This window comes from Sander lucioperca, chromosome 3 (assembly GCF_008315115.2).
Source record: "Sander lucioperca isolate FBNREF2018 chromosome 3, SLUC_FBN_1.2, whole genome shotgun sequence".
Classification (NCBI taxonomy): Eukaryota; Metazoa; Chordata; class Actinopteri; order Perciformes; family Percidae; genus Sander; species Sander lucioperca.
The window spans coordinates 42,525,173-42,544,052 of record NC_050175.1 but is presented as its reverse complement, the minus strand read 5'-3'; the positions used below and the strand labels follow the sequence as shown (position 1 = coordinate 42,544,052).

The window sequence follows — 18,880 nt, the reverse complement described above, 5'->3', positions numbered from 1 at the left end:
TCATTGTGGCTTGAGTAAATGTGTGTTTGACCTGGAGCTTGTGGAGTTTAGTCTCTTTGTACAACTTATTGACCCTTGCCATTAAGATTAATTAAACGGTATAATTCCCAGCACAACATGGATGGAATTCAATTCTTTATGCTATCCAATATGCTCAGAATAGGGATTGTAGAATGTATACAATAGTTTTCATTAAGTCAAACTAAAAACAGATACTCAAGAAAATTCAACAAACTAAATACATAGCATTTGTTGTTTGTCTTATTTTCTATTCAATGATCTGATCAAATACGTGGAGAACCTTCCAATACCGATAGTTAATTTACAGTGGTAACAAACAGCTTGATAAAAAGGAAAGCAAAGGATGTCTTTAGGGTATGTTCAAGGCCTTAAAGATAGAGACTAAGCCCTTCTGTCTTCACGGATTATGAAATCATGACAGTGACACTTGGTGTTTGAATAATTTTAATGCCAGCAAAAATGGTATTGTGTTACACATCTCAGGAGTTGTTTCAATAAACTGAAGTAAAAAAAAGCTTCATAATACTTATTTAGTTAGTCAGATTGATTACAGCAAAACCTACTTAGCAGCTCTATTTACGGTCTACACATTGTAATTCTAAAATAACTATGTTCTTTACTCTATTTTTATTTTTTGTAATCAGCCATATGCTCAGTTTAACATCCAATAAATGGAAAAACCCTTGAAAAAAATGGCAAGCAATGCCATAAAGTAAAAGTAATAAACATGTTCTATTGCTCAAAAGCTCAAATATTCTAGTCTTTGGGTAGCAAAAAAAAGGCTGTGACAAAATTATGTAATAAAACAATACATTTATCACAAAACATTTATGTTGAGCTATTTAACATATCCATGTTGCGGTAATATTTCTAGCATTCAAAAAGAAAAAAGGACACAAATCCAGCAAATTACAATGGATATATCTTACATTGTTTAGTCAATCATTTTGGCAATAATTAAATTAAATTTGCACTCTAATAATTTGTAAGAAGATCATCATGAAAGAAAAATGCCCTGACTCTCAAAAAGATGCATAGTTTCACTGGCGGTCCCTTCACTATTCCAAAAGTAAGGCAAAATCTTACATATTTTCAAGAGGAAAAAAAGTTCCTTCATATGTACAGCAAACTTAAGGCTTTCTGCGTCTGAAAGAAAGAAAACAAAAAAATACAAAAGTTTATAACCCTCATTTTAAATCCAAGGCAATTGCTGGAATCTTATATACCATGGTAAACAGTGCATGCAAACAAACATGCTTTAATTGTCTTACTTTTGATACCAAAGGCTTGAACTTGTGCTTGCCACTGGAGGCTAATGGGAAGAAAAAAAGTTGAAAAGGGGGGACCATGTACACAAACACACAAATTATCCAATTCATATTAAATTTAGAATTCTATGAAAAATAATTCTCAAAAGACCCTAATTATTGATACCTAAGGATGTGTTGAAGAATATTAAAAATGATCATATGGTAATTGCACTAAAATGACCAGATTTTTTATTTTTATGTCTTGTTTGTTGAATTTTGTTTAATTAAGAGCTTACCCTGTTTTCTATGTCCTCCATTTGAGCTGCTCCTTCTCCAGATCCTGAGCGCCTCTTGCGACTGAAACAAAACACATAAGGATTGTCCAACTTGAATAAAATTTTTACAAATGAATCACAATACTGAATAGTGTAATTAGAATGTGTTTACGTTCATCACTTAAGAGACAGAGGCTTGATGAAATCGTGGCTACAAAATCGCTGTTGGCGTTAACATGAACCTATTGACATTTTAGCTGTTCAGTAGCACAAACCTTTAATTTTCAGTTTAACCATACTGGTACAGTGCCCGTTGAAAATGTGCCTGTTTGGAATGGGCCGATTGCTTGGCCCGTGGTATTGCTGGTGGTAGAATTCTCCAAAACCAAATTGTAACCCAAAACTACTTACAGAAGGACCCCAAACCACTTATGATGCAACTCCGCCGTATTGCCTACGACTGACTTACAGCGTAGGCTACTTCTACATCAGAGGAAGACATTGTACTACTATATTTACCTGACAGAGAACGTGGCAGATTCAGAATTTAATCACAAAATATCACAATTTAAAGTTCCCATATTATGAAAAAAATCACTTTTTCTGGGATTTGGGGTGTTATGTTGTGTCTCTGGTGCTTCCACACACATACAAACTTTGAAAAAAATCCACCCATGCTGTTTAGAGTGAGATACGGTTTCTGAATGTGTCCTGCCTTCAGTCTCTGGGTGAGCTGTTCAAAATCAGCACAGCTTGTGATGTCACAAGCCGAAACGAGCAGGCTAACCGCAACCATTAGCTCATAGCGTTAGCATGCTAACGCTATGGCTAACGCTAGCATGCTAACACTAGCATGCTACCTCGTTCTCAATAGCAAAGCACTGCTACAACACACACAAGTTCACCATAATCTACAAAAGAACTACTTACATGTGCGCCCCTCATTTAGAAGTCTCCCAGCTAATCCTGCCTTGTAACTGAGCAAAGTTGTAGAAACAGCCTTTCTTTTACTGTCTATGGAGCTAGCTAGCTGACATGATCTACATCTGAGCTACTGGGCATGTGCAGTGCAATCAAAGATAGTACAGAAGAAGAAGAAAAGAGGTCTCACTCTGTAGCTAAAACAGAGACCAGCTGAAAAGAGGATCTGCAGCAGTGAGAGAGAGCACTGCAGTACAACAAAAATATGGTGTTTTTTTGAAAATTAAACCATGTAAACCTATTCTGGTACAACCTTAAAATACAATTATGAACCTGAAAATGAGCATAATATGGCTGCTTTAAACATAGAGTAATCAGACAGTTGCCTCACGGACTCATGGCAATGTGCTACCTACCCGGCCCGTTATGAGAGCTAATCAGCACCTATCTGTGTTAATCAACCACCAGAAACAGAGCGAGAAGCCTACAGAGACAATCTCACATTTAGCCAGGCTCCGGACTGTTTGTGTGTGCAGAGAGAGAGAGAGTGAGAGAGTGAGTGAGTGAGTGAGTGAGTGAGTGAGTGAGTGAGTGAGTGAGTGAGTGAGAGAGAGAGAAAACATTTTAGTGTTCTCTTTTTCGTCACCGATATTGCATGTTGATATCACCACAGTTTAATGACGGCGGCGTTATCTCGTCTTATCGTTAATGAATTGAACACTTCAGCAGAGGTGTTAATTTCCATACAGGTTTAGTGGCTTGACGGTTAACGTTGACATATGGATTTGATTCGCCGGGGTATTTTGCCGACGGTAATGTTATTAGTATTATAAGTTAGCAATAGGCTATACTTAATTAACCGGACCCAGGGTGAGTCTGATGAAAACTGCTGTCTTTGGTCGGTCAGCTCCAAGATTGTCTCGCATTGCACAGCGCTGTGGAGGAAGCTCCGAGATTACGTTATGTTCTGCCTGTGTTTAGAAGTGGTGAATGTACAGCTCACAGCAACTTAATACAATATAGTGTCTGGCTTTTGTTTGATATTTAATGTTGGCAAATGGCTTTTTATTGAGTTTCCTCTTAGCAAAATAATAGACACGGAAAAGCCAGCGTTACGTAGCGCCTTTTTCAAAGACGCACATACATACATACATACATACATACATACATACATACATACATACATACAAATACAGAGGCGTCTCGCTTTATTAGATAGATGACCGAGTTTTTAACAAGGTCCGTTTGATTAAGAAAAAACCTAAAATACACATTTTTGTGGGGGGTTTGGTTTCAATCCACCAGTTTTTGAGAGGGAGAGACAGACAGACAGACAGACAGACAGACAATCCTTTTATCCAGTTTCTTTCTTTCAGTGTATTTAAGTGTAAAACTGTGTGAAACCTTTCAACAGTTTTTTTTGTGGCTTGTATTCAACGTTATCCACTTCCCTGTATTAATGTGTAAAGTGGGCAAAACTCCAGCAACACTTAGACCAATAAAGCTGCTCTATATACAAGTGTTGCTGGAGTTTTGACCTCCTAGACTTCTTTACCCTCTCCATGCACCTTGGAAGTATGTGAAGTTGTGCCAGAAACCCCTACTCTGTTTCTCCTGTATAAATGTTTAAACAGTTCTTGCTGCATGGGAAAAACGTATTTGGCACCTAAATACATTTTTAAACTCAAATAAAATAAAATATTTTGGTTGGACATGAAATTGTGACATGATGTCATCAAATACATTAAAACACACACATAGAAATATCACAGCCTGTAGTACTTGAGCAAATACTGTACCTTGCTGTTGGGCACTCTTGTGTTAGTGTCTCAATGTCAGTGAATTGCACAGCTTGTCCTCCGCCTCTGGTCTTAAAAACATTGCCCTGAGAAAGTCAGAAAGAAAAAAACAAAAAAACTCAGATGTCCAAAGGAGAACACAGGAAAAAACACATACTCACAATCAACAGCTAAAACAATAGCAGTGTCCCAGTAATATATAAATTAGGACCTCAATGTGACATCATACAGAAGTTGATATAGCCAAAGTCATGCAAGACATAAAATAATCAGTCTCAAATTAAGCAATTATGTAGTTTTACCTTGATCAATTTGGTCTCGATTTCCCCGTCTGAGGCAAGCTCTTGATGTCTAAGCACATACTTGTGGCATTTAGACAGAGCTTTCTCGTTTGGGGTCGACACCTTGATTGCATTGGGAATGATTGGCTGCATGACAGTATCTAGGTCCAAATTAGAGGCTGGTTTGTGGTCTACCCATTTCTCCCCACCCGCAGAGTGTGAGCGCCTGTGCGTTGGATGAACCGGAGGGGCCGTCTGGTGATCCCAGTGTAAGAAAGACAAACCAGGAAGTTATTCACAGGTGACACCAGCAGGGACCATTTAAAGTTTGTCGGGTGTTAGTAGTGAAGGTTGATGATTAGAGGGTGCTAGCTTGTGTTGAAAATGAATGTACTACTGGAAGTCCGAGAGGGACTGGGCATGTCCCACTCGAGAGAGTTTTAAATATTCATCTTTAGAATTTCAGGGAGAATAAGTATTTCCATGGTGTTGTAGCCCTCTACATGTAGACTCAAATTACATCCCAAACAAACAATATTCTGGCCTTCCAGCAATACATATTTTCATAAACTAACTAAAAAACACTGCATTGACAACAGCCCAGTAGAGTAAATACAAAATGAACATGCAAAGCAGCGCAAAAGTAGTGTGGAAATGGGTCTAGCAATTAAGACTACATGCAAACAGAATTGAAAATGTATATAGTGAATACATTATACTATTATAAAGATTATTCTGTTTTGGTCCCAACATACTGGGTCAATAAGGAACTCCACTTTTACTTGGTGCTCCTAATATAAAGTTATGTATGGCCTGCTGTGGTTGAAAGAGTTCATTTCGACATGGTAGTGGTTAAAGTCAGCCTGATAATCAGAGTGAAATTTTTCGTTTCACTTCATTAATCATTCATTATGTGAAACGCTGAAAAGAATCTGAGACGCTGGCAGCAATTCAGAAGTCTGGAGCCAGGCTAGGTAAAACTATAATTTTACAATACAGAGCAAATCAAAGGCATGAGTCGGACCTTGACCAAAAGACCAAGCAGTTACACATGTACATATTTTGTAAGAAGCCAAGTATCTCAATATGGAATTGCAGGTTTTAATTTGGTGGTTTGGTCCTCATGTACAGTCATACCATTTCTAATTCAAGTAAAGGTTGTAGTTCACATGTACATGAGGGTACCCAAAACCAATATGTCTGCTATTCCCATGAGGACATTAAAAAAGGAGCACTAGAAGACCAGACTTTTTTAATTATAGCAATAGTTAAAACCGGGACAAGCTGAGTACACTGAAAATGATCAGCGTTGAGTGCCACATCAAATCACTCCATGCAGAGACTAACCAAGCTCCAACATTGCAGTTCAATTTAATTCAAAACAACTTTATCCCTAAAGGGCAATTCAGTTATATGTTCAATGATGATTTTGGTTTTGTTAAGTGTATTTTTCCTTATCCATTTTGGTGTACTTTTTATGAATATCTGATTAATAAATGTGAACTTTCTGCATCACTCTTTTAAAATGTGCAATACTGCTGCTGCCTTGACAGTGTTTTCTGGGATAAACAGGTGTTTTTGTGCGTTTATTTTTGTGGCGATAGTCTGTTTAGTCATTTTGCTATTGAAATGTGTGATGATACAGTACAATGAAAAAGAAATTCTAGACAGCAGTTCGCAATAAGCAACAGAAAGAACTACAAACATGATATAACTATTGCTACTACTGAGGATGAAGTTGCAAGTCAAGAGGATTTACAAGTGAGACAGATCAGTGTGCCTTATAGTCTGGATAAGATAAACACCAGCATACACTGATGCAGCGCTTCTACTTGATGCATTTCTAAAACAAGCAGACTTCTACTGATAACATTACGGGTGCAGTTCTACACTAAGGCAAGGCTTAAAGTTCAGGAGTGCAGAGAAAAACTAAACACATCCTGAAGGACATCTAGGCTCTAACACACAAACTAACCCTTGTGCCTGCCTCTAGGTCGAGCCCATAGACAAGAGTCGTAGCAGGGGCACCAGTGTCTGTGGCCAATCGCTGGCCTCTCCTGCGACCCACGCTGCTGGTGCCGTGGCATTGGGCGGGAGTCCGGCTCCTAGCTTGGCTGCTTGAGTCTACAGGGAACTTGTGCTCCCAATCAGAGATGCAGGAGGCTACTGAGGGATAAGCTGAGGAGGAGGTGGTGGAAGTGTGGTAAGCATCCTGAACTGCCCTAACATTGGCTCGATTTTGGTGGGAGGGAGTTTGGCTGACGTCCTGAAAAGTGAGGGGATGGTGCCAAGCATTGTGGATGTTAGAGGCTCAAGATGAACACAAATACAAAACAGGGTAATATAGACGCTGTGTACAGAAAGCATCGAAATCTCATACAATTCATGATTAAGATTTTCACAAATGATGATTAGCAGCATGCACAATTTAACATTAAATAAAGGTTCATAAGAGAGTGCACACTGAAGGAACAGGCAGTGTTACAGAGTAAATAACTTACATGAAGTGGTGATGGCGAGGCAGACCTCTTCTGGCCCGTTCCGTGATCTCTCTGCCTTGAGGGCCTCTCAGGTTTCTCTGGGCGCTCGGTGGGAAACCCATCGCTGCCACAGCCACTGCTCTCTGTAACAATGGCCTTGAGCTGTTTCAACTTTTCATCCTTCACCCACAACTTGTTCTGCATCTCCAGCTGCTTGGCGTTCACTCGCCTCTCCTGATTAGAAAACACCAGCAGGAAACAAGAACGGTGTCATCATCTAATCCAGTCTCATCATCTAATCCTCATACCTCACTGAAATGTAGAGGGATAGAATACACAATACACAAGCAAAAACCTCTCTGTTTTTCCATGCACAAGAAAGAGTAACCTTACAAAATCTTATAATATTTTACTTGTTTAAGTGTACTGTATGTCACTAGGCTACTAACAAATTAATGTAAATGGACTGGATATGGTTTTTATATAGTGCTTTTCTAGTCTTAACGACTACTTACATAGTACATAGTACAGGAACCATTCACACACATTCACACACTGTGGCCAAGACTGCCGTACAAGGTGCCACCTGCTCATCAGATAAACACTCACACACATTTACACTCAGATGGCGCAGCGTCAACTCAGGGTTCAGTGCCCAAGGACACTTCAACATGGGACTGCAGGGCCAGGGATCGAACCACCAACCTTCCAATTGGCAGGCGTCCGCTCTACCACTGAGCCACAGCCACAATGAAGAGGACAGCATGGCACAAACAGCTCCATTGATGCAAATCATTGACAAGTATGTGCTAGCCCTCAATATACAAACCCAAAAATAGTAGGTAGTACTGTAGATAAATCTACTTACACACTCCTTCTCCCACTTGAGTTTGGTGTCTGTGACCATGCCATGCATTTGCTGCTCCATGCGCCTCCTCTCTGATAGCTCTCTCTGTAGCCGTTGCTCCCGGGTCTCCAGCTCATGCTGAAGTGAGCGCTTGTCATGTTCATACATGTTTGTTGTCTTCTGCAGGATATCGACCTGAAGAGAAGGACCAGTAGTGCGAGAAAAAAAAAGTCAAAACAGTAACTTCAAGCTTCTCTTTAAAATAACAAGGGAATTCACATATCATTACTTGTATAGGCGTGTTTAGAATGTTGTAAACCAAATGTAGAAAAGAGTAGAATAAGATAGTTCTCTAAGTGAGGGAGACACCTTGTATTCCAGGGTTTGGGATTTTTTCTCTAATCGCTCTAGCTCGGTCCTCTGGTTGATGATGAATTTTTCTTTCTCGCTCAGTTTGCTTCGCTGATCATGGAGGAGCATCTCCTTTGCATTGAGTTGACTGTCAAACTGCTCAATCATAGACTTCAGTGTACTGGCTGTAGGAGAGAACACATTAATTTAAACATTTGGCTTGAACTGGTTTTTAAACTTTACAGTGTTTCCCACACAGACTCATTTGTGGCAGTGCGCCACAAAATCAACACCGGCCGCCACATATTGCGTTTCGTTATTCTTTTTTTTACGCAGTGTAGACTATTCGTTCAGCTGCATTTCCTTTCCCTGCTCTCAGTCTCTCTCTCTCTCACACACACACACACACACACACACACACACACACACACTAAGTTCTCTATGAACCAGACAATTATTTGTGGCGTAGAAAATGGGCTTGTACCAGTTTTGTTGAACTGCTCGGCCAACATCTGACGGACACGATGCCTCCTTTCCAGGACGTCAATCAGGCGGGGCAACGTCTGATCATCAGCTGGGTCCACCAGCTCACAACGAGGCATGGCTGGAATGCTTTCCATCAGCTGATTCAGCAGAGCTGGGTCATCTACTGTGTGAATAAGAACACGTCATGGAAAGGTTTGTGTGTAATTAGTGACATACAGTAAGTAAAACAGCAACAATTCTGAAATGCATATTCAACATGTAAGAATACAGCATGACATATGCACAATGAGCTAGTACTAGAGATTTACAGGCATTACTGGGACCTCCTTGCTCTTCCAGGCGACGTGACAGCTCATCCCTGAAGGCACGGTTTCTGTGCCTGCGTCCTGCAGCAAGGGCACAAATTGTCCGGTCAACTGGCCGTGCCACCTCCACCTCCTGGGTCATCTCTGCAAAGCGCATCACCAGCTGCAGCACATTCGATGGAAAACCATTACAAATACTCCCTAACTTCCTTAAAGCACCCAGCAGTGCTACAAATCAAATACTAATGTTTTGAAACTCAACTGTGAAATATGCATCTGTGATGACATTTGTATATTTGGGGGACCAGGGAGTATATATTTAAACTAGGGCTGTCAAAATAACGAGTTAATTTCGATTAATTAATCTGAGAAAAAATAATGCGTTCAAAAAAACCCCGCAGATTAATCCATTCCATATTGACGTTTGACCCGGAGCCGTTCTAGCCACCATTCGACTGTAAAATGAAGGAGGGAGACGAGAATGTGCTGCCTGGATCATTGATTGGAACATTTACTTGTAAAAATCTTCTTCCTGCCAACCCTGGCTACCGAAATCTGGTGCCACTGATATGTCTGCGCTCTTCTCTCTGATGCTCTGAAACAGACGATACAGGCAACACAAACACCGCTGCACGTGACGTTAGTTAACACTATACTCAACAGCAGCTAACGTTAGCCTACCGCTAGCTAGTAGCTGGATTAAACACGGTTAAAATGCTGACAGCTAACGCTAAACGGTGTAAGTTTGACTGTGTTTTACTTTAGAGGATTCCAACACATGTAACAATCTGCAACTGCCATTGTTGGAAAAACAACACAGACGGTGCATTCAATGAAACTGGTAAACTACAGCCTCGTGGTGCATTTGAAGTTATTGTAAATGTCCTTTTCCCATCTGGTGGTTGTTTTTGTCGTTCAACATCAATTTACTAGTGAAATAAGTTATTGTTATACATTATTATTAAATCATTTAATTTTGACCATATGGCCTAGCAATAAAGAAGCCGTTCTTTAATGTCACCGACTGTTGTTTAGTACCCTGTTTTTTTCTTTTCTTTTTTTACTTTCTTAAAAAGTATCGGTTCAGGCACCGTTAATTATGTATGCGATTAATTTTGATTAATTAATCACAGAGTATGTAATTAATTAGATTAAATTCTTTAATCGATTGACAGCCCTAATTTAAACATCCTGTCAAATTTTCATTGTGGTTTGATTGCAAACCAGCCAGCAGTTATGACTTAAGGCCCTGACACACCAACCAGACGGGCCGACCGTCGGCAGAAAAGCCAGTCGGACTGATCAGTCGGGTCCCCGAGGTCCAAAAAATGCCTCAGAACACACTGAGGCGACACCGACTTGAGCGTACGCTCTGCGCGTGCGCGAAACGTAATACGTCTCCATAGCAGCAGGCTCTGTATTGTTTCCATTAACAGTCTGATTATTTACCAGAAAATGAAGACCGGCAGCTGATTGGACGAACGCGTCACGTGGTTCTTTTTTCTCCGGAAATTCACAGCCAGACTGTCATGGCGGCTTGTTCAGAATACGATTTCATATTGTACTAAAATAGTTCACCGAAACGTGTTTCTGAAAATATTTTAAGCGAGAAATAGGCCATGCAGTTGCTGAATCTGTCTTCATTTCAGATTGACAAAGGTCAGTTTAAAAGATTTTCGTCAGATTTTGAGCGGCTCATCCGCTCCCCATTTCCGGGTGAGTCCCGACTGCCCTGTCCCCGACTGAACATGTCGGGTCGGCCCAAATGAAGGCCGACGGCTCCTCGGACGGCCGACGGCACGCGACACACGGAACAGACTCGAGTCACGGACCTCGCCAGACGGCCCGACGCCCGATTATCGGGCTGGTGTGTCTTCTCTCTTAGTAGTAGTTCAGAATCAAGATAAGAATGAACTGGATTTTCTTCTGGGAAAGCATGTGATATTAGATAAGATTTTACATTCAAGCCATTCTGCATCACAAATGCAATGCCTTACCATAGTTTCGTCATAATCATCAGCCTTCGGGTTGACACACACAATCATCCTGACTTTTCCTTCTCCATCAAAGTAGTTTTTAAACAGATGTGTAACTTTAGAGTCCCTGTATGGCACCATCTGGAATAAAATAAAAGGTTCTGTGAAGCTGTACCTACTAGAAAATTACCAATAATAACAAGAGAATCGTCATACACAATAATATACATGATAAAATACCAACCTTATTAGTTCCACACATCTGATTTTCACGTAGGACTTCCATACATGTGCGCAGTGTCATCAAGGACTGGTTAATATTACCTGTTAATGAGACAATACTACAGACGTTTGGTGCCTGAACAAACATAACTTAATACACTGAAAATCTGCCAGATACACAGAAAAAAAACCTATGGTTGATGTTTAGCAGAAGCCCACAGTAAGGAATGAACGGACCTGCTTCACGGAGACGGCTTCCCTCTGCTCTGGTTCTGCTGGTGCGTTCACTGCCTGCCAGGTCAACCAGACACAGCTGGCTCACATTCACCTGGTTTTTGTCCTGCAATTTAATAACACACTGTTAGCGTCACCAAACATCGGATGGAATCCTTTGTGATGTGTACACAGCCTGATTAGCTTCAATTGAATACCAGAAAGGATTCACTGGCAGTCTTTGAATAAACATCAATTTAATCATAAAAACAAAATGTACAAAAAATGAAAAAAAAAAAATTCAATATGTAACTTTGGAGCTGCGTGTTACCTGTAGAATGTGGTCCCCATCAGCATCAAGTGGTGCCTGGGCAAGCTTTACTGTGAATACACTGTGTGAGCGACTGGATTCACGGTTAAGTTGTGTGTTGGCTATCCTCCTTTTCTTTTGCCCTGGAGACACAGCAAGGCATCATTAACAACTGTAACAATATAAGTCAAATCTATTCTTTATAAAGTCAACAGATTTATTGCTTTGTCCTTTTTTTTACTGATGATATGATTGGTAAACTCAATAGGTATGCTAATAATGGCCACTGGAAGCTATAGCTCAAAAATCTGCACAAACATTGTAACAAAGAAAACTCCTGGCTGCCTCCTAAACAGACGTTTAGTTAAAATCTTTGGTTACACTTTACTTGAAGGTATCTACATAAGAGTGACATGACACTGTCATGAACGTGTCATAAACATTATAAACAAGTCATAACACGTTTATGACATAACGCTTCTGTCCTTAAGTGTCATTCGGTTTTTGTCATGACAAGTTAGGGCTAGAGTTAGGGTTCATGTGTCATGACAGTGTCATGTCCCTCTTATGTAGATACCTTCAAGTGTTACCAACTTTTTAATAATTATCCTGTTAAAGTTTTTTAATGGTTTCCATCACGAGAAGATACAAAAAGTTAAGAATAAAAGCATGCCAACCGTACCAAACTTTGTAATTCAAATTGGACGGCATGTAGGGGAATCCGCATAACATAATACATAAAATATAATACAATGCAAGTATGCAAGAAGAAAGTTATTATTAACACTCACCCTTCCAAAAAACCCCAAAAGCCTCCTCTGTAGATTTGACCTCAACTTCTGTGCAGCCAGCCACATACATATTATGATTCTGATCTTCCCGGAGAATCTTAGATTGGGGCGGTCTGAAACAAGTTAATGAAAAGAATCAACATAACGTAACACACTTACGTGTCGCTTTAGTAAGACAAGCAGCAAAAGCTAAAAAGACAAATGCTTGATGTTAGTGTCAACGTTAAAATAAAATACAATCTAGGAAGACACATACAGGGATAAAGACTACGGGTGTAACGATACACATATTCGTATCGAAACTTTCGGTACGAGGCTTTCGATTAGGTACGCATTACAAATATTAAATTGCGAGAAATATAATGTTCTCAGTGCCGCTGCACTCAACAAGGCAGCCCAAACGACTTAACAGGCAACGTGCTGTCTGCTCCTCCCACTCCCGAAGAAAAACACTCTACTCCAGTCAAGCATGCTACACTGAACTAGCTCATTGCAATATGGCTAGTAACGTTAATGCGACTATTACCAGAGCAGAATTAGAAGATCCTCCAATAACCAACAATTCTGGCGTTTGGAGCCACTTTGGTTCCCCTGTAAGTTATGAGGGTGATGGCACGAGAGTGGTGGATAAAAAAACAACGGTATGTTGCATCTGCTACACAAGAATAGGCTACACCAGTGGGAATACTACAAACATGTCAACTCATTTACGCCGACATCACCTCAGTGTGTCAATAACTGGAACTAGATGAAAACGAGGAGCAACACACACGCTACAAACTATCCTCGCAGCATTTAAGCAGCAATTTCCAACTGATTCAAACCGTGCAAAAGATATCAATGCGGCGATTGGTACATTTATAGCTGCGATTATGTGACGAGACCCTACTCTGTAGTGGAAAACGCAGGTTTTACGATCATGGTTAAAGTAATTGAGCCCCGTTACACTATTCCTTCACAAGCCCATTTCTGCCAGACCGTAATTCCTGCTTTGTACAAAAAACCAAAAGCCCAAATAGAGAACCAATTGTCCGAAACACGGCTGGACGTCAAGGGCTACACAAAGCTACCTGACTGTAACATGTATATTAGGAGCTGTTTTAATTTTATATGCTGCTAAGAAGACACCCCAGAAGATGGGTCAAGTATAGCTCTGTCATTGTTCAAAGTAAAACAGATCATACTTTATGAGGTTAGTTTTAATAAATAAAAAAATTGTAAAAATCAAGTAAATTTCTCTGGCATGTCTTTCTTTTTGCTGTATCGAAAACGTACCAAAACGTGACACCACTGTCTCGTATTCAACCGAACTGTGAATTTTGTTACAACCCTAGTAAAGACACATGCAAACTGGGTTTTCACACAGGCTTCAGCCATTCAGGGACGTTATGTTTCAGGGAGCCAATCCTTGAAGACAACAACCACCAAAATGATACAAAGCAAGAAAGTTACACCTATGCTTTTTACAGGACTTTGGATTAATGGTATGTATGCAGACAAGTGGTTGCACAACTACTAAAAAAAAACATTTGTAGATCACATTAGTAGCGAGCTATTGTGTGGGTTCAGTTGGTATATTTGTAGAGCCATCTCATACATGAAAAGTACCACAAATAACCTGAATACAAATAAGTGTTGTACAGACAACCCTTCAACATGACATTAGGTTTCAAAAAAGCATGGACTGATTTGAAATCCTGTCTCCTACTTGGGTCTGATTGGGTCAAAAGGAGCATCTTCGAGGAGATCATAGATGTAGTTGTTGTAGACCTCGATGTAGGACACAAAAACGCTGTAACAGCAGTCTTCATCCACATTCTCAGATTTACACGCCTCCTCTGAGCTGATCATATCTGCGCACTCTGGGTCAGCCTTCAGTCTAAAAACACAAACCGCAAGAAAAGCAACGCGATTAACAGCAGTCAACATGTACTTTAAATTAGGTTCTCTCCAACTTTATTAGTACTTGTGAACACCATAAATCGTATAGAAAGTAAAAAGTGAAATATAGCTACCTGGAGGATGGCGTTCTGGGCACTGACTGCTGACTGTCTCGCTTCTGTCTCTCCAGGAGAGCATCAACTTGACCCTGGATCTCCATCCCATTTTTGTCATCGGGTTTGAACACCTGAAAAACAAATAAAAAGATACAAAAGGTCTAGTTAATATCCCACCATTCATCCAAACATGTAATCCTTTTTTTTTTTTTTAGAGACAAACTACACAACACATTAATGAATGAAAGACTTACAAATCTTTTGGCCTGAACAGGGTCGATGCTGTTGAAGAGCATGTCTAGACAGCGGGGGAGGAGTCCACCTTCCCCAGGAGAGCCGGTCATGGTGAAGGTCTTACCACTTCCAGTAACACCATATGTAAACAGCAGACCTATGAACATGGGATATTACAAATAAATAACCACTTTTCACACAGAGGATTAGGGCAGATGTTGTTGATACAGTATATTAAGGCTGTTTTATGCTTCTGCGTCGAATCGACAGCGTACCCCCACAGACTCCTCTGCGTCAACGCAAACCCCTCTCCGAGCCCTCCGCCAAAAAATGTGTAACTTCGCATCGAGGCTACGCAGACCGCAAGGACTGTGATTGGTCAACTCGTCCTGTGTGTTGATAGTTGGTGTTTCAAGCAGCATATTGTGGGGAGTAGCAACATGCTAGTTCACTGACATAAGCTTTGCAAATAAACTCATATATTTGGTTACAATGACGGGGTTATCCGTTTGTAAAGTGTCTATATGTCAGTAACGTTTTGAAATTAGCACTTCGCCAGCAAGCAGTACTTTGTGGGCAGTTGTGCAAAAGTTTGCTTGCTAACATAAACTGGCTGGCAGACACCTCGCAAATAACCTCAGACTTATCATCCCCTAGCGTTATGGCGGTGAAATGCACCGCGATGCAAAGCAACCCCGACGCAGAACTCCGAAAGGGTCACGGCGCCGTAGCTACGGCGTGGAGTTGACGCAGAAGCATAAAACAGCCTTTATGTTGATCAGAAAAAAACGTATGTGCGTGATTACATGTTGTGTCTGAGCAACGGTCCAAATCCCAATCAGACTTCAATAATTAAGCAATTATCAAATTTGTTTGTTTTCAAACTAATTTTCTGTTGACCTAATCCTTTTCAGCACTGGAGGATACATAGTCAATTGATGGGATTCTGCACAGCGGACATAATACGTTTCATGCTTCAAATAACCTTTAATTCACTTACCATTTTTACAATGAATAAGGTCCTCGATCAGAGGCTTGGCAACATCCTCAAACAGCTCCATTTGAGTAGTATTAATACCAAATACTTTTTTAAAGGAGTACTGTGTCTAAAGGATAAACAAAGAATAACATACAGTACATGTGAATGGCATTTAACAGCAAATGGGGTAACAAGAGCAATTATTTTACCATCATGTATTAAACCTGTTAGTATCAAAGAAAGTCTCAGGTCTCTACTGAATACAATTATGACCTAACCACTAGGTAGGGATTTGTTCAGTATTGTATCATTGTACAGTATCTTTGCTTTGCAACAATAAAAACATCCAACCAAATCACAGACTTAATAAAACCATCAGGGTCGTTTGACAAGACAAACTAAGTACTGAGAGCTGTGCAATATATCGATATCGTGATATGAGACTAGATATCGTCTTAGATTTTGGATATCGTAATATGGCATAAGTGTTGTCTTTTCCTGGTTTTATAGGCTGCATTACAGTAAAGTTATGTCATTTTCTGAACTTACCAGACTGTTGTAATTGTTCTATTATTTGCCTTCACCCACTTAGTCATTATATCACCATTACTGATGAGTATTTATCAAAAATCTCATTGTGTAAATATTTTGTGAAAGCACCAATAGTCAACACTACAATATCGTTGCGGTATTTGGTCAAAAATATCGGGATATTTGATTTTCTCCACATCGCCCAGCCCTACTGAGAGCAGACATTTGTTGAGGTTAGGGCTGAACGATTAATCGTTTTCAAATCAAAATCGGGATTTGAAAGAACGCGATTAGCTAATCATGAAGACCGCGATTAATTGAATGCAAATATTTAGTTGAATGTTTGGTGTAACATTTGGTTTAACATTTTTTTATTCCTCTTTTTATTATTATATTTATTGTTTGTTCACAAGATAAATGCTGGAATAATGTTACATATCACAGATTGTTTTACAGAAATGTCCGATTTTTAGTGGATTTTTCATTTACTTTTTTTCTTGATCGTAGAAGGTGCAATATGTAGCAAAAAAATAATAATTGCAAATTGAATCGTAATCGCAATACCTGGCAGGAAAAACGCAATTCGATTCCCCAAAATCATTCAGCCCTAGTTGAGGTCAACTGAAATATACGACCGGTGGCGTCAGATATTTTTTTCTGTTTACCTGCTTGTTTAGAAAATAGCTCTTGAGTGAGATATCAGGAGGGAACAAGAACAGGTGTAGATTGTCAATTTGCTTTACATGCTCAGATGACTTGCCAAGCAGAGAGGGCTGCAACACACTTACCTCTTTGTATTCCCCATTGCGGTTGGCTTTAAGGCCATCAGGAGCATGTAGCTGAATAGTGGAGCTGCTGATCATCTCCACACAACATTCCTCATCTTCTGCTCCAAGTGGACGTATACGGCAATATACCTATAAAGATGAGGTCTACTTTGATGAAGCCATCACAACTGGAAGAACTACATTCAGACAAACCTAAATTGAACAAAATATCTTGAAGACTCCATGAGCCTATGATGCCAGTCACCAATTCCATGTTTCCATCATTAACTCCACAAATGTCTACTTCTACTGTTTCAGTTTCGGGAACAACAAAGTAAACAGTGGTCACTTACTCCAACAGGATCTTTCTCTATGTTGGATGCCTTTTTTGGGCCTGGCCTCCGAGGAGTCTTCCCTTTGCTGTAAGTGATAAAGAAATACAGAATCAATGTCAAACACACAAAAATGTATGCTACATGAATAAGACACATGACTAATTAATAATCCAGGTAATTCACCTCAGTAATTTACACTATGTGAACACCTGAACCTTACCTAGCTCACAATTTGAGGTACATTCCATCCCCAAACTCTTTCACACCAAAAGTGTCCCCATACTTTTGGCCATATAGTGTAATATTATGTGGTATACTCTGTCGCTTAACCTTACGTTATTATCTGTTACGCTAACTAACGTTATTTAAGGTGTATATCAGGTGTCACTTGCTAACGACAATTCACAGGTGACGGGTCAACAAAAATATGAACTTCACGTTATGACATTTGCCCCTTTAACATGAAGCTAACCAAAGTTGGATTAAGTTTGTATAGAAATAGAACACACATTGGTGACAGATTAATGTACTGTCAGTTGAAAAGTGAATGCAGAGCTCACACACCGATCAGTTGCCAACAGTCAAGCAGCGTTAGCTGACCAGACAGCAGCGAGCTATGCTAACAACACGAAGCTAACACTCTTTTTTGCAATAACTTTACAACTGCAAGCAGGTTACGTTATTTACTTGGATCGCTTTGCCAACACAATGCATAGTTGTAGATTGTTAGTCGTTTATCGAGCTTAATATAAAAGATAGATTGTAATACTCACTTTGGTCTCTGCATTGTTTGTGTTGTTAATCTCCTCTCCACTGAACACAGAGCGCCTCCTCTTCTCGATTTGAAAAATTCCCTCTGTGAAACGTTTTTCCGCGTGGTTAATATTTCAACCAATCACAGTGCAGATACGGTGGTCCGCAGCGGAAGTCCTACCCTATATACAGTCTATGGTCCTACCTCCAGCACCTAGCCCTGTAGAAAACGTTGACAATTTGCGTTTCCTATGATGGCAAAGGCATGACCAATGAGTATAATAATAATACCGGTAAGTATTATTATAACCTATTTGGATCATGGATCTATAATAAGAACGAGCATGATCCGCCCTACTCTGCCTCTGATGGCTAGTTCTCGTTGCCTTCGTTGGATGGATTGGTACATGAGGAGTGAGATTGGTAAGGGTAGGCTAAGAATACCATGGTAAACCAAATAGGTTATAATAATATAATATAATATAATATAATAATTATTATATAATCTCTTTGACAGCCCTGCGTTTTTTGTTATATCTAGGATATATCATGTAGAGCATGTTTTGGAAAGGTTTAAACTGAATATTTACTATGTTTGTGATTTACAGGCTGAGTAGTAGCCTAGTACGGAAGCGTATTGCATTCACCATAGAAAAGGCTTTTCTCAATATTACGAGATAAGGATCTCGTAATTACGAGATAAGGTGTCTAATTTTTTTTTTCTATGGTTAATGCAATACGCTTCCGTAGTACGAG

At 39.9% G+C, this 18,880-nt stretch overlaps 1 protein-coding gene across 6 annotated transcripts; it reads right to left on the bottom strand.

The window, feature by feature from the left end:
* Positions 1 to 448: 448 nt before the first annotated feature.
* On the bottom strand, positions 449 to 18,303 carry LOC116067604 (kinesin-like protein KIF23). 6 transcript variants are annotated; one of them, XM_031324061.2, is made up of 23 exons: positions 18,145 to 18,303; positions 17,390 to 17,456; positions 17,058 to 17,186; positions 15,760 to 15,865; positions 14,780 to 14,916; positions 14,544 to 14,656; positions 14,237 to 14,407; positions 12,529 to 12,641; positions 11,759 to 11,880; positions 11,452 to 11,554; positions 11,237 to 11,316; positions 11,014 to 11,133; positions 9,020 to 9,179; positions 8,710 to 8,874; positions 8,244 to 8,410; positions 7,896 to 8,069; positions 7,049 to 7,261; positions 6,523 to 6,813; positions 4,569 to 4,802; positions 4,267 to 4,352; positions 1,568 to 1,628; positions 1,293 to 1,333; positions 449 to 1,167 (listed from the first exon to the last, which is right to left on the bottom strand). In XM_031324061.2, exons 1-23 carry the CDS (start codon positions 18,156 to 18,158, stop codon positions 1,152 to 1,154), a joined length of 2,883 nt encoding a protein of 960 aa, XP_031179921.1. In that variant the 5' UTR covers positions 18,159 to 18,303; the 3' UTR covers positions 449 to 1,151. The 6 variants fall into 6 exon arrangements, with proteins under 6 accessions (XP_031179921.1, XP_031179922.1, XP_031179923.1 ...); XM_031324062.2 differs by having other exon boundaries at positions 9,035 to 9,179; XM_031324063.2 differs by having other exon boundaries at positions 8,710 to 8,871; positions 9,035 to 9,179.
* Positions 18,304 to 18,880: the final 577 nt, after the last annotated feature.